Source organism: Nicotiana attenuata, unplaced genomic scaffold (genome assembly GCF_001879085.1).
Source record: "Nicotiana attenuata strain UT unplaced genomic scaffold, NIATTr2, whole genome shotgun sequence".
NCBI lineage: Eukaryota > Viridiplantae > Streptophyta > Magnoliopsida > Solanales > Solanaceae > Nicotiana > Nicotiana attenuata.
The window spans coordinates 67113-80143 of NW_017674382.1; the positions used below are offsets into that span (position 1 = coordinate 67113).

At 39.5% G+C, this 13031-nt stretch overlaps 2 protein-coding genes across 2 annotated transcripts; one reads left to right on the plus strand and one right to left on the minus strand.

Moving 5' to 3' along the window:
* The first annotated feature begins 5174 nt into the window (after positions 1-5174).
* LOC109218555 (aspartic proteinase Asp1) lies at positions 5175-6897 on the plus strand. The gene has a single exon (XM_019382930.1). The coding sequence runs from the start codon at positions 5484-5486 to the stop codon at positions 6777-6779; it is 1296 nt and encodes a 431-aa protein (XP_019238475.1). The 5' UTR covers positions 5175-5483; the 3' UTR covers positions 6780-6897.
* A 37-nt stretch (positions 6898-6934) lies between these two features.
* On the minus strand, positions 6935-9895 carry LOC109218554 (pentatricopeptide repeat-containing protein At1g43980, mitochondrial). Its single transcript, XM_019382929.1, has one exon. The coding sequence runs from the start codon at positions 9688-9690 to the stop codon at positions 7792-7794; it is 1899 nt and encodes a 632-aa protein (XP_019238474.1). The 5' UTR covers positions 9691-9895; the 3' UTR covers positions 6935-7791.
* Between the last annotated feature and the right edge of the window lie 3136 nt (positions 9896-13031).

Below are 13031 nucleotides of genomic sequence, written 5' to 3' on the forward strand. Positions count from 1 at the left end.
GGTTCATTGAGGGTCTTATCCCACCCATCAAATCTAGCATGGCTCGAGAGTTGGAGACGGACGTTCCTTATCAGCAGGTAGTAAGCATTGCTAGGAGGATTGAGGGTATGCTCGCCAGGGAGCGAGGGGAGAGGGAGGCCAAGAGGTCTCGAGAGTCAGGTCACTACTCTGGTGCCCGTACCCCATCAGCAGGTCGTTATGGTAGGGGTTATGCGGGTCGCCCTGTTCATTCAACTCTTCCAGCAGCCGGCAGTACTCCAGCTCCACCTGCACCTCAGGAGCCTTACTATGCACCTCCAGTTTCTAGCGCGCCTCCTGCGCGGGGTGTTTCCAGAGGTCAGTCCAGCAGGCCTAGTCCCAGCCAGTCACAGCCACCGCGTCCTCCCAGAGCTTGTTTCAAGTGCGGTGATACACGCCACATGGTTAGGGACTGCCCCAGACTTGGTAGGGGTGCATCTTCACAGACTGCTCAGCCGCAGCGTGCTCCTCAGAGTTCTCAGGCCATTATCATAGCTCCAGCAGCTACCCCACCTGCCCAGCCGGCTAGGGGCGGAGGTCGGGGAGATAGAGGTCACCCTCTATAGAGGGGCCGGGCCAGATATTATGCTATTCCTGCTCGTACTGAGGCTGTTGCCTCCGACTCCGTCATTACAGGTATTATTCTGGTTTGTCACAGAGAGGCGTCGGTTCTATTTGATCCGGGCTCTACTTACTCTTATGTGTCTTCTTACTTTGCTCCTCATTTGGGTGTGCCTCGGGATTCTTTGAGTGCCCCCGTTTATGTTTCTACTCCTGTGGGAGATTCTCTTGTTGTGGACCGCGTTTATCGGTCATGTTTGGTTACTATTCATGGTTTTGAGACCAGAGCAGACTTATTATTACTCGGTATGGTGGATTTTGACATTATTTTGGGCATGGACTGGTTGTCGCCCCATTTTGCTATTCTTGATTGTCACGCCAAGACCGTGACGCTGGCCATGCCAAGTATTCCGCGTGTTGAGTGGAGTGGTACCTTAGATCATACTCCCAGTAGAGTTATCTCTTTTCTTAAAGCTCAGCGCATGGTTAAGAAGGGGTGTGCCGCGTATTTGGCTTATGTGAGAGATGTTAGTGTTGATACCCCTTCTGTTGATTTTGTTCCAGTGGTACGGGATTATCCCGATGTATTTCCAGCTAATCTTCTGGGCATGCCGCCTGATAGAGACATTGATTTCGGCATTGATCTGTTGCCGGGCACTCAGCCCATTTCCATTCCTCCGTATCGTATGGCTCCTCCTGAGTTGAAGGAGTTGAAGGATCAGTTGCAGGAATTGCTTGGTAAGGGTTTCATTCGACCTAGTGTTTCACCGTGGGGTGCTCCTGTTTTGTTCGTGAAGAAAAAGGATGGCTCTATGTGCATTTGTATTGACTACCGCCAGTTGAACAAGGTTACAGTGAAGAACCGTTATCCTTTGCCTCGCATTGATGATCTGTTTGGCCAGCTTCAGGGCGCACAGGTGTTTTGTAAGATTGACTTGCGCTCAGGATACCATCAGTTAAAGATTCAGGAGCCAGATATCCCGAAGACTGCCTTCAGGACTCGATATGGCCATTACGAGTTCCTTGTCATGTCATTTGGGCTGACCAATGCCCCTGCAGCTTTCATGCATTTGATGCACAGTGTGTTCAGGCCATATCTTGACTCGTTCGTGATTGTTTTTATTGATGATATTCTGGTGTATTCCCACCTGAGGACCGTGCTACAGACCTTGAGGGAGAAAAAGTTATATGCAAAGTTCTCAAAATGTGAGTTTTGGCTGAGCTCTATGGCATTCTTAGGCCATGTGATTTCTAGTGAGGGTATTCGGGTGGATCCGAGGAAGGTAGAGGCCGTGCAGAGTTGGCCCAGGCCGTCCTCAGCTACAGAGATTCGCAGTTTCCTTGGCTTGGCGGGTTACTACCGTCGTTTCGTTGAGGGATTTTCATCGATTGCTGCCCCTATGACTAGATTGACCCAGAAGGGTGCCCCATTTCAGTGGACAGAGGAGTGTGAGGTGATGATAGGCTATAATTGCATATTCTAGTCGCTTATTACACTCGAATTTACTGCACTTTAATTGAGTTTGCGCTTTAATCGTTAGTGTTTTGCACTAATTGTGTGTTTTATGCCTTGTAGGTGTGATTCCAAGCTATATAGATGTTATGGAATGAATTTATGTGATTTGAAGCTTTGAAGTCTGAGTAAAAGCTCAAGGAATTAAGCCGGGATCGTGTTCGGGGGTCAAATTTGATAATTAAGTACGAACGAAGACTTGAGGAGGCATATTGCGCACTGTCTAGTAAAATAGACATCACTTTTTTCTCAGAACTCCATTTGGGCTCCACAATATATGATTGGAAAGCTAACTCAAAGGGCTACAACTTTCATGTTTTACGTTTTTCCAAAGTCCAAACGGAACAGGGTGAAAAACCGCGGTTTTACCGCGACCACGGCGGAACCGCGGTGGAAGGCAGTTTCTGAAGAATGAAGAATCCGCGAGGGCGTTTGGCCGCGGTTCCACCGCGATCGCGGTGAAACCGCGGTGGGAAGCATAAATTTCAGGGGCTAAAGTGTAAAACATGGGATTTTAAGTCCTAAACCCTATATAAAACAAAGGAGGCCGGCCTAGAACAAGAAGAGGACATATTTTGGACACAAATTAGACCTAAGGAGGCGGAGAGACACTACTTTAGGGTTAGACAACACCCTTGGAGGCAAGAACACATTGGGAGCAAGGCGGAGAATTCTTCTACGAGTTTTTCCTTCCTCTTCCTATTTTTCATTGTTGGTTATGACTTTTAGTATTGTAGTTTTACATACTATTATGAATAGCTAATTTGTTATCTAGAGTTTTGATAGAACCTTTTGTAGGATAAATTCTTGTTATGTTTTTATATAATTGAGCCATAGCTTTTCTCTATTTGTTCAACTACGTTTATATTGTGGTTGATTGAAGAGCTCTCAATTAGTTGTGCCTATTTAGTATGCATAACTCGGGAGAGAGTGCATATTTAGGTAATTGTTGAACACACCACTCCCAAAGTATATGAGGGATCAATAACCGAGGGTTTAAAGGCGGGATTAGGGATAACGAAGCCTTGGGTGCGATCTAAAGTGAGTTGTATTAAAAGCCAGCTAGCGTATCTCGGGAGAGTGCGTCTAGTAAATTATCGTAATTACTCGGAAGAGATTTACGGTAATAAGAGTGCTCATGATCGGTAGAGAATACTTAGGCGAAATTATAGAAGACATAGCAGGAAGGATTCCGACAATTGGGGAAATCATAACTCTAGACCTCCTTAATCTTTTCTCTAACCCTCAGTATCTTTAGTTGTTAATTTACTATTTTAATTTGTTAGTTAAGTAGTTAAACACAAGAATCTTAATATCTATAAGTTAGGAATTGTTCAAGCTTGTCTTCTCGGTGATAGTGAACAGCTGTAGCTAAACCTCAGTTCTCTGTGGGATTCGACTCCGGACTTGTAAACCGGATTATATTTGCAGCGACCGCATTGTCCTTTTTATAAGGCATAGTTGGGCGTGATCATATACTTAGTGTATATTGAACGGACCGAGTAGAGAAAAGATATTTTTGTACTAAATATATATAAAACATTTTCTCTAATTCATTAAATGAGCTTATACTCCTAATCTTGATATAATTATTATGATCGATGTGATTTGTTTATTGTTTTGATTTATAAAAAGGTACAACTCTATTCGGAGTTAGTGTACGCCTAATAGATTGGACAATAACGAATAGCATTTGTGAAATAATAATTAGTTGACAGAATCCATGACTCGGTTTTGAGTTTGATGATATATGTAAGCTTATAAGTTTTCATGTGAAAATCCAGCCGGTGAATTTTGTATCCATCACATGAAATAGTTTAAGCGGAATTATAAAGGATTTAATTAGTTAATTAAATTAAATTGTTAGTGATTTAATTTAGTTAATTGGTATTTGTGACCTTAACATGGGGAGTTAAAATAAGTGTTAGTGAATTTTCGAAATTAATATTGAGGAGTTCAATTGCAGTTTCTTAGTGGAATAAATTGCAATTAATTATAGTAGGAATTAATTCATCCAAATTTTTGAGTTAATGCTATAATTAGTAGCCTCTTATTATTTTTTTGGTCCCTTCTATGCCTAGTAAAAACCTCGACTGACTTGGAGAAAAAGTCATCATGTAGAGTTAGAGTAGGATTCTACTTCACAAGCAGAATCCTACACGTTTTTGGAGCTCTCTTTGGCTGAAAAACAAGTCTACATAAGGAAGACGTTTTTCACGCAATAACTTACTTTTTCAGAGTTGTATTGTTCTTGCCAACTCAAAGCAATTTCGTCCAAGGTCTTACTTGGACCATAGCAGCCCTGGATTCTTGCTCTGTGGAGGACCTGTGCAACGATTTCAAGAGGTTAGTGCTTCTAATCTCGTAATTATATCATTGTCTAGTTTACATGTATGTGATGCCTGAATTGTATGCTTGCTTCCACTGCGCATGTTCTAACATAAACTTGTTCAGAAAAGTCATTTATACACTTTACTTTACCGGCAACCTATTATCATCTTATTTTTGTTTGAAGTGAATTTATTTTCCGCTCAAAAAGTGACGTGGTAAAGAATGTGTTATCACATTCCTATATGCGCGCAAAGTTGAAAACTAACTGAACTATATACATGTCATCTTTCTATTGGATGTTGTCAACTCATTATATATAATTATTTGTTCTCAATATTTAGGGAGTTGTCCATATTTTTCGGACAAATTTAAAGAGCAATTTATGTATTTTTCCTATATACTATATTAACTTATCAAACTTTTTAAAGTATTCCAACAAAAATAGTTTACTCCGTTACAGAGTAAATAAAAGAAGTACTACTAAGGAGAAAAAGAGAAACGAATATCAAAAATACCAGAAGTCTAAGCTAGAATAGTCCAAATAAGAAATTGGCGTTATTTCACGTTTCCAGAGTAAATTTTCCTTGCCACGTGAATGGGCCCTATTTATAAGAAAAATGTGCAGGCAAAATAATGTCATCAATGAGGTGTCTGTCCTCTTTCTTCTCTTTTTTCTTGTTTTCTTCTTCTTTTAAATAATTCTTACCTGCAAGATTTATTATAGTAATTATAGGAAAATAAACACATATTATTATTTATGCTGTAATTTTGAAATTATTTTTTTTTTACCATACGAAATTACATGAATAACTAGTTTATACTTATCATAGGACCAGAGGAAACAAGGGAATCCAAGCAATGCCAAAACTAAACCTCAGTTCTCAAGTAAATTAAAAACCCTTCCAAAGAATCCACATGACTTCATCCCCTTCATTTCTCTTGGGTGGGGTTTTCTTCTGAGAAACATATAAATAGCAAAAAGATTTTGCTGAATTAAAATTAATGTACAGAACTTTTTATCTTTGTTAACTATTAGTTGTATCGTAGGAAAGAAAGAGATATGGGGGGAGGAAAAATTATTGGGATGGTGATGTTTGTGGCTGTGGTTGTATCAGCAGCAGCAGGTTATGGTGATAATCAGCAGCTGCAGCAGCAGCAGAAATGGTGGAAATGGATGTCTACTGGTTCTGCAGCGTCTTCATCAGTGGTCAAACCAGTTGTCTCTTCTTCAATTGTCCTACCACTCTATGGTAATGTCTATCCCATTGGTTATTACTATGTTCAGCTCAATATAGGACAGCCTTCAAAGCCGTATTTTCTTGATCCTGACACCGGCAGCGATCTCACATGGCTGCAATGTGATGCTCCCTGTGTTCGCTGCACAAGAGCGCCTCATCCATTCTACAAACCAAACAATGACCTCGTGCCGTGCAAGGACCCCCTCTGTGCCTCCTTGCATCATGTTGATTACAAATGTGAGAGTCCAGAACAATGTGACTATCAGGTTGACTATGCTGATGGAGGTTCATCGCTAGGTGTCCTACTTAATGATGTGTTTCACTTCAACGGGACAAGTGATGCTCGGATAATACCTCGTTTGGCTCTAGGGTGTGGATATGATCAGTTACCTGGTCAATCTCATCATCCTTTAGATGGAGTGCTTGGGCTTGGGAAAGGAAAAGCCAGCATTGTGTCTCAGCTTCACAGCAAGGGTCTGGTGCGGAATGTGGTAGGCCATTGCTTGAGTGGCAGAGGAGGAGGTTTTCTCTTCTTTGGAGATGAGGTCTATGATTCCTCACGCATCGTCTGGACTCCTATGGTGCACGATCGCATGAAGCACTATTCAGCAGGATCTGGAGAACTCATATTTGGTGGTAAAGCCACAGGATTCAAGAACCTTTTTGTAGTCTTTGACAGTGGAAGTTCCTTCAGCTACCTAAACTCACAAACATACCAAGGCTTCATTTCATTGTTGAAAAAAGAACTGAATGGGAAGCCACTAAAAGAAGCAAATGATGACTATACACTCCCATTGTGCTGGAAGGGCAGGAGACCTTTCAAAACCATAAATGATGTGAAGAAATACTTCAAGAACTTCGCACTTAGCTTTCCCCATGGATGGAAATCCAAAGCTCATTTTGAAATTCCCCCTGAATCATATCTTATTATCTCATCAAAGGGCAGTGTCTGCTTGGGGGTTCTAAATGGTACTGAAGCCGGCCTGCAAAATGTCAACCTTATTGGAGATATATCAATGCAAGATAAAATGGTGATCTATGACAATGAGAAGCAAGCAATAGGTTGGAGCCCAGCAAATTGTGACCGGCCACCAAAGTCGAATAACATGATAATGTAATCAAGCTAAGACTAATATTTTATTCTTCGGTTTGTGTTACCTTTTCATTTTTATCATTCTATTGGCATATGCTTTCATCAAGAAATGGGGAATAATAATAATAAGTATCCCTTTTGTATAACAGAAAATGAAAATTTCTGGTTTATCGAAGAATGATTATCATAAAATCAAAGAATGAGAAAAGAGGCAAACTAACATACAAGGTGAACACTCAATTATTTCTAAACCTGTTAGCTTCACAGGTTAAAGAGAGAGGATTCTAGATTACCTTTTAGTCTTTCCAGTCAAGCTCAGCATCTCTCGACCTTCACACTCTATGATGAGGCAATCAAGACACGGAGAGGTTATATGAGTAATATCCGCTGCTGGATGATCATTGTTAAAGATGGTTGGTGCTTGATTAAGACGTATAAAACTACTCTAGCTGAAAGAATGATCCCATATTTATGAAGTGAATGCCTCTCTATAGGCCAAAATAAACCAGCTAGGCAGCTTAAGTTTCAAAAGATAGGTTTTTGTCAGATGCAACATTCTGAGTTCTACGGTGTTGCTCCAATTCAGTATCCAGAAACGAAATGAATATCCTTTTACCCTTGGTGGGGTTCCATCGTATGCATGTGGAGATTTTGAACTTTAGAAAAGCTTAATCCCTTTTGTGCAATGAAAGATACAATCTTATACCACATCATTGCAAATTGCCACATGATATAACTCTCCATCTCTGTCCACATCATTTTCACTATCCACCAAGATCTCAGCGCAAAGGTGCTTCCCTAGAGTCATGCAAAAAAAACTTCTTTTTCTACTCACTTGTTATCATTAAATTTGCTCCAAAACATAGATGAGTCAGATTCAGACCCTAAATATCACTTCAAGCACACCCATACAGCAAAGCAAAAATAAAGAATTGAAGCAGATCTTGCTTGTTGTTTAAGAATCAATATCGAATTCAGTTTGTTTCGTCGGTGCTACTATACCTATCCATTTAGCAGCTATTACTTCCAGTTGCAACTTATGCATAACCTTTATACCATGTATCCTTTGTCAGTAGCCTCAACGTAGAATAAATGTCTATGTCCTTACTGCCACGACTAAGAATTTCGTTAGCTTGGAAGATCTTTACACAGTTGTGTACACTAATCCAACTGTAACTAGTTACTTTCTTTTCAACTCTCTCTTTCATTACCTTCCTGACCCGAACAAGGCTCTCCCATCTTCCCCTGGACTCGTATACTTGCGCTAGCACCAAATAAGGCAGAGATGACTCCGGCGCTAACTCCATTATCTTTCCAGCAACTTTTTCAGTTTCTTTCAAGTCTCCATAAATATCACAAGCAAGCAGTATTGACTCCCATATTTCACTGTTGGGCTCATGAGGCATATTTTGTATTATATCCCCGGCTTCTTTAAGTTTACCAGCTCTGGTCATCATGCCCACAACACAAGTGTAGTGCTCGATGCCAGGTCTAACTCCATATTCCTCTTCCATTGAAGAAAATATAGCTATACCTTCATCAATAAATCCACCATAGCTGCAAGCTAACAGAACAGCAGCCAACGTAATTCGATCTGGTTGACCACCGACTTCAAGAAGTTCATAATAAAGGCTGAGTGATTTGGTAAGTTCACCATTGATAGCCAACCCAAAGATCATGGTGTTCCACGATATCAAATCTCTTGCCAGTAGGTCATTGAAAATATTTGAGGCAGAGTCGATCAACCCATATTTACAATACATATCTACAACTGAACTGGAAACAATGGGATCTGATACAAAGCCTAACTTGATGACCAAAGAATGAGCTTGAATTCCCATCTCCATAGGGAAGGTTGTAGCACAGCTAAGAATGCAGCTGAGTGTAAACTCCGTAGGCCTAATATTCTCCCTCAAAGTTAGGACAAATACACGCAAGGCATTTTCTTCTAAACTGTTCAGTGCATAGCTCGAAATCATAGAATTGCACAGAGCTGTGTCCCAATGATTTGAATCCTCAAATATGCGAACTGAATCCTCAATTCTGTTGCAGTTAGAAAACAAGTCAATTGCTGCACTTGAAACAATTGTGTTGCACAAAACCCCCATCTTTACGCAAAGACATAAGATTTGCTTACCCTTATCCAAACTGCGCAATTTAGAACAGCCAATAAGCACTGATGACATTGTGAACTCATCCGCTGAATATATACAAGCTCTCATCAAACAAAAATAAGACAGAGCTGTATCTTCATGCCCTGATTTACAGCAGACTGAAATCAACGAATTCCATGAAACAACATCCACCTCCTCCATGGACAAAAAGACACCAGTACCATAGTCCACTAGCCCAAGGTTTCCATACATATCAATCAGTGAATTCCCTACCACCACATTAGACAAATCAACACCACTCCTTAGCATGTTTCCATGTATTTCCTTGCCATGAAAAGCAAACTGCACACTCGAAATCAGAATCGAGAAAGTATATCCACTAGGCCTAATACCATAGTTTTGCATTTCCAAGAAACCACCAAAAGCAACCTCAAACAACCCGTGTGAAGCATAACCCGAAATCATTGAATTCCAACTCACAACATCTCTGTCAGGCATTTCATCGAACATCCGGCGTGCACTGTGCACATCACCAGACTGAACAAACACTTTTAAACACATGTTCCAGGACACAACATTCTTGTTTGGTATTTCGTCAAAGACTTTTAAAGCATAACTTTTTGCTCCATGTTTGCTATACAAATCAATGCAACAATTACCCAGAAAAGTGTTCCTGTTGAAACCAAGTTTTATCAATTTACTATGAAGTATTTGGAAAGATTTAAATGAGTTTCTGTACGAGAGGCACTGTGTTATGAGGCTTGAATAAAATGAAAGTGTATGCGTGTGGTATCTGTAAGCTCTTTGTACAAAAAGGTACATGCAAATAATATGAGTAAAGTACAAATAGAGAAAGCTAAAGCAAACATGTCAATGCCCACAAATCTCATTTGGTCTTGTGGATTCTTGGTCAGACTCTTCTTCCATGTCCGAGAAATTTCGATATTCCTTGGGCGAAGGGTAAATACTCTCCATTCCCGTACTCGCTAGTTTAAAGGAGAAAAATGAACTTTAACCTATGCTCTCTAGTCTGTTTCTTAAGTATATTGTTTAACCTTTGATATATTAAGAAATCATAATAGTATCAATTATAAGAATTATTTGGTTGAATTATCCTTGTTCAGGTACGAGTCTAGTAATAAAGTCATCTTTGGTAGAAAAAGCTTTATTTTTAAAGCGGAATTTTTCGATTCAAATCCTATTAGTTGTGCCTCAAAATGACTAATGGACACCGAATAAAAAATAAAATAAAAAGGAAATTAATTTAACTATCGCGCCTAAAGCAACTACGCACTTTCAAGTTTGCGAGAGCCATGGAAAATTCAACTAGATGGCACACCTCAATTTCTAAAGGATTAAAATTAATTAAGTGAGGGCCACGGGTTTTGAGATTTTATTTGGCATGGCACGCCTCAAATTATTCTAACAAAAGAGTTTCTAAATTTAATTTTGAGGGCCATAAATTGTACGTTTGGCTAATATGGCACACCTCAAACCAATTTTAGGAGTCTAATTAATTAAAGAAAAGCCTAAGGGAATTCTAATTATTTTAAACCAATGCTCAAACTTAACCTAATAATTAGTGGATTTGTATGAAATTGAAAATAAGCATTTGGTCGCCTGGAGGGATGAAACCAGCAGCAGGCCCAACATTTTTCTTGTTGCATTTATGTGTCCGGACACAAGGAAAGGATTGGGCTCACGTAAAGCCCATACCGCGTAAGCGAAAAGCGGAACAACATTTTATAACTGGGCCAAACGCTGCAGCCCAGTTACATGATTCAACGTCAATTAATGGATGCAAACTACATTTCTTCATGAAACTCTGAAGATTAAAGTGATTACTGACAAACTTACAGCTTTGGACAAACACAAGGCACATTCATGATGCTAAATTTCATTCCAAAATTAAATGTAACCCTGATGCTACAATAATTCCTACACAACAACCTTATCTCTTGAAATCTAGCAGAGTTCATAACAGTAAACATGGTTCCCAAATAAAGAAAAGCATTTGATAATATGAAACCCCACACGACAATTCTGATTTCATGCTTAACCATGTCACTTTAACGAATTCAAACCAATCCCCAAAAACAAACACTGACTCTAATAACTTGAATAAATATGAAGCAAGAGTATGTAGCTTAGCTTAGAACTTCTATTATAGTAATCTCATAATCCATACATGTCCAAATAACCACTTCAATAGCTTTGTAAACTAACATGTGAAATTTAAACCTTCTATATACCAGATTTAAGCTAACAACATAAATAAACTAAAATTGAATGCAGGAAGAGAAAATTGAACTTCTAAAGAATTAAGTGAGTTCAAAAGCATAGAAGAGACATTTGGTATTCACAAAAGCCATAGATTTCCAATTCAGTCTACAACTGCAGATCCTTTCATCATGCCAAGTAAGATTCAGTAAATACCTGGTTACATCAATCAAAAACAGGGAAAGTGAGCTTGAAATTTAAGAGAAAAGCAGCAACAGTAAGCAGTAATGGAACAATGACTAAACAGCTAATCACAACCAGCTTTCAAATCAACTTAAGCCATTTTTAACCCAGATGCATGACTTGAAAACTTTTAGAAAAACTCCAATCAAACAGAAAGAATCCACAGAACCAGAAGCCAAGACAATTTCCAGCAAATTTCAGTATTTTTGAGTTTCTAAGAGGCTCCTACCGTTACTAAAATCTTCAGTGTTTCTTTTTAGTCTCTAAAATTCTAAAACTCTGACTTGATAGTGAAGAAATGGCCTTTTGTAGTGAAGTTTTAGGGCAGCAGAATGTGTTCAGATTTTTGCCCTTCACTCCTTTTGGAATTTTCGGTTTTGCTTCTATGCCCTTAATTTAAAATCAGTTTTTCAAAATCAGCCCCAAACCCACCTTCCAGGAAGCTTCCCAAGTCAGTTATAAATGATTCCCTAACCTAAATTCTCTAAATTAACCCTTAAACCCTTATCAATTACCCCAGCCTACCTTATGGGTCAAGTTTGACCCAAGACTTAAAACCAAATGAATGGGCTGCTCTTTGAAAATGGGTCAAAGTTGACCCCAAGGCCCAAACCAAAATCAAAAATCTATTTTAGCTATTTCAATGAGAAACAGAAGAAAATAATCACTTTGAGTGATTTCAAAACTAAAAATATAACCTAAGTGACTGATTAATAACACAAATAGGTATAGAATTAAGTAGGTTATTAAATTGAAACGACCTAATTAAATCGACTATAAAACTAAAACAAGAGAGACAAAATCAGGATTTTAACATGACATGAATAAAAGCTAATAGGCCAATGAGTAACCAACAAAAATCAGAGAACAAGCTTTTAAAATTTGAAAAGAAAACTGAACAGCAAACAGCAGAAATACGAACACAAAATTAATCTAAAGGGAAAACCTAGGTTTGAGCCTTGCTCAATTTCCAGTCGACTTAAAGAAAAGGAGAAGAAAAGAAAAGGGATAGGAAGTGAAATAACAAAAAATGGACAGAAAAAAATGAAGAAAACTCACCGACTAAACTTGAAATCGATACTGACACTCCGATTTAACCCAAAATAATGTTAATCGCTTGTTCTTTGTCAAGAACAAGCGAACATCATTGTTTTTGTGATAAATCAGCCTTGAACACATAGGGAATTCGGGGATTAGACCCTGCATGCCACCAACCCGAGGGTAGGCGTTTTGGGCTTTTAGGGGTTCGAACTTAGATTCAAGATTCGAAGGGTTCTGGAAAGATTCGAGGGAAATTAGTTAGGGATTGGGAAAGGGGATACTGTGAGGGTCTTGTGGTGTAGATTTGGGGTGGCGCCGCCGGCTAGAGATGGTGGAGAATTGGGACGGCGCTCTAGGGTTCGATGAGGTCTCTGAAGGTGAAGGAATGAGAGAGGAATTGAACCGGGGAGGGGGGGGGGGGTAAGGCCATTAGGACAATTATATACTGTCAAACACATTTGTTCCCCACCGTTTGATTTGATCAGATCAACGGCTGCCATAGAGATGCTGTAAACGGGGTCGTTTAGTTAACTGAGTTGGGCAGACCGGGTAGGGGACACAGGTTTGGGCCTGGTTGAACGGGTTTCAGGGGAAAAATAATTTTGGACCTGGGGAAATTAATTGAATTGGCCCAAAAATCAGACTTCTTTATTTCTTTT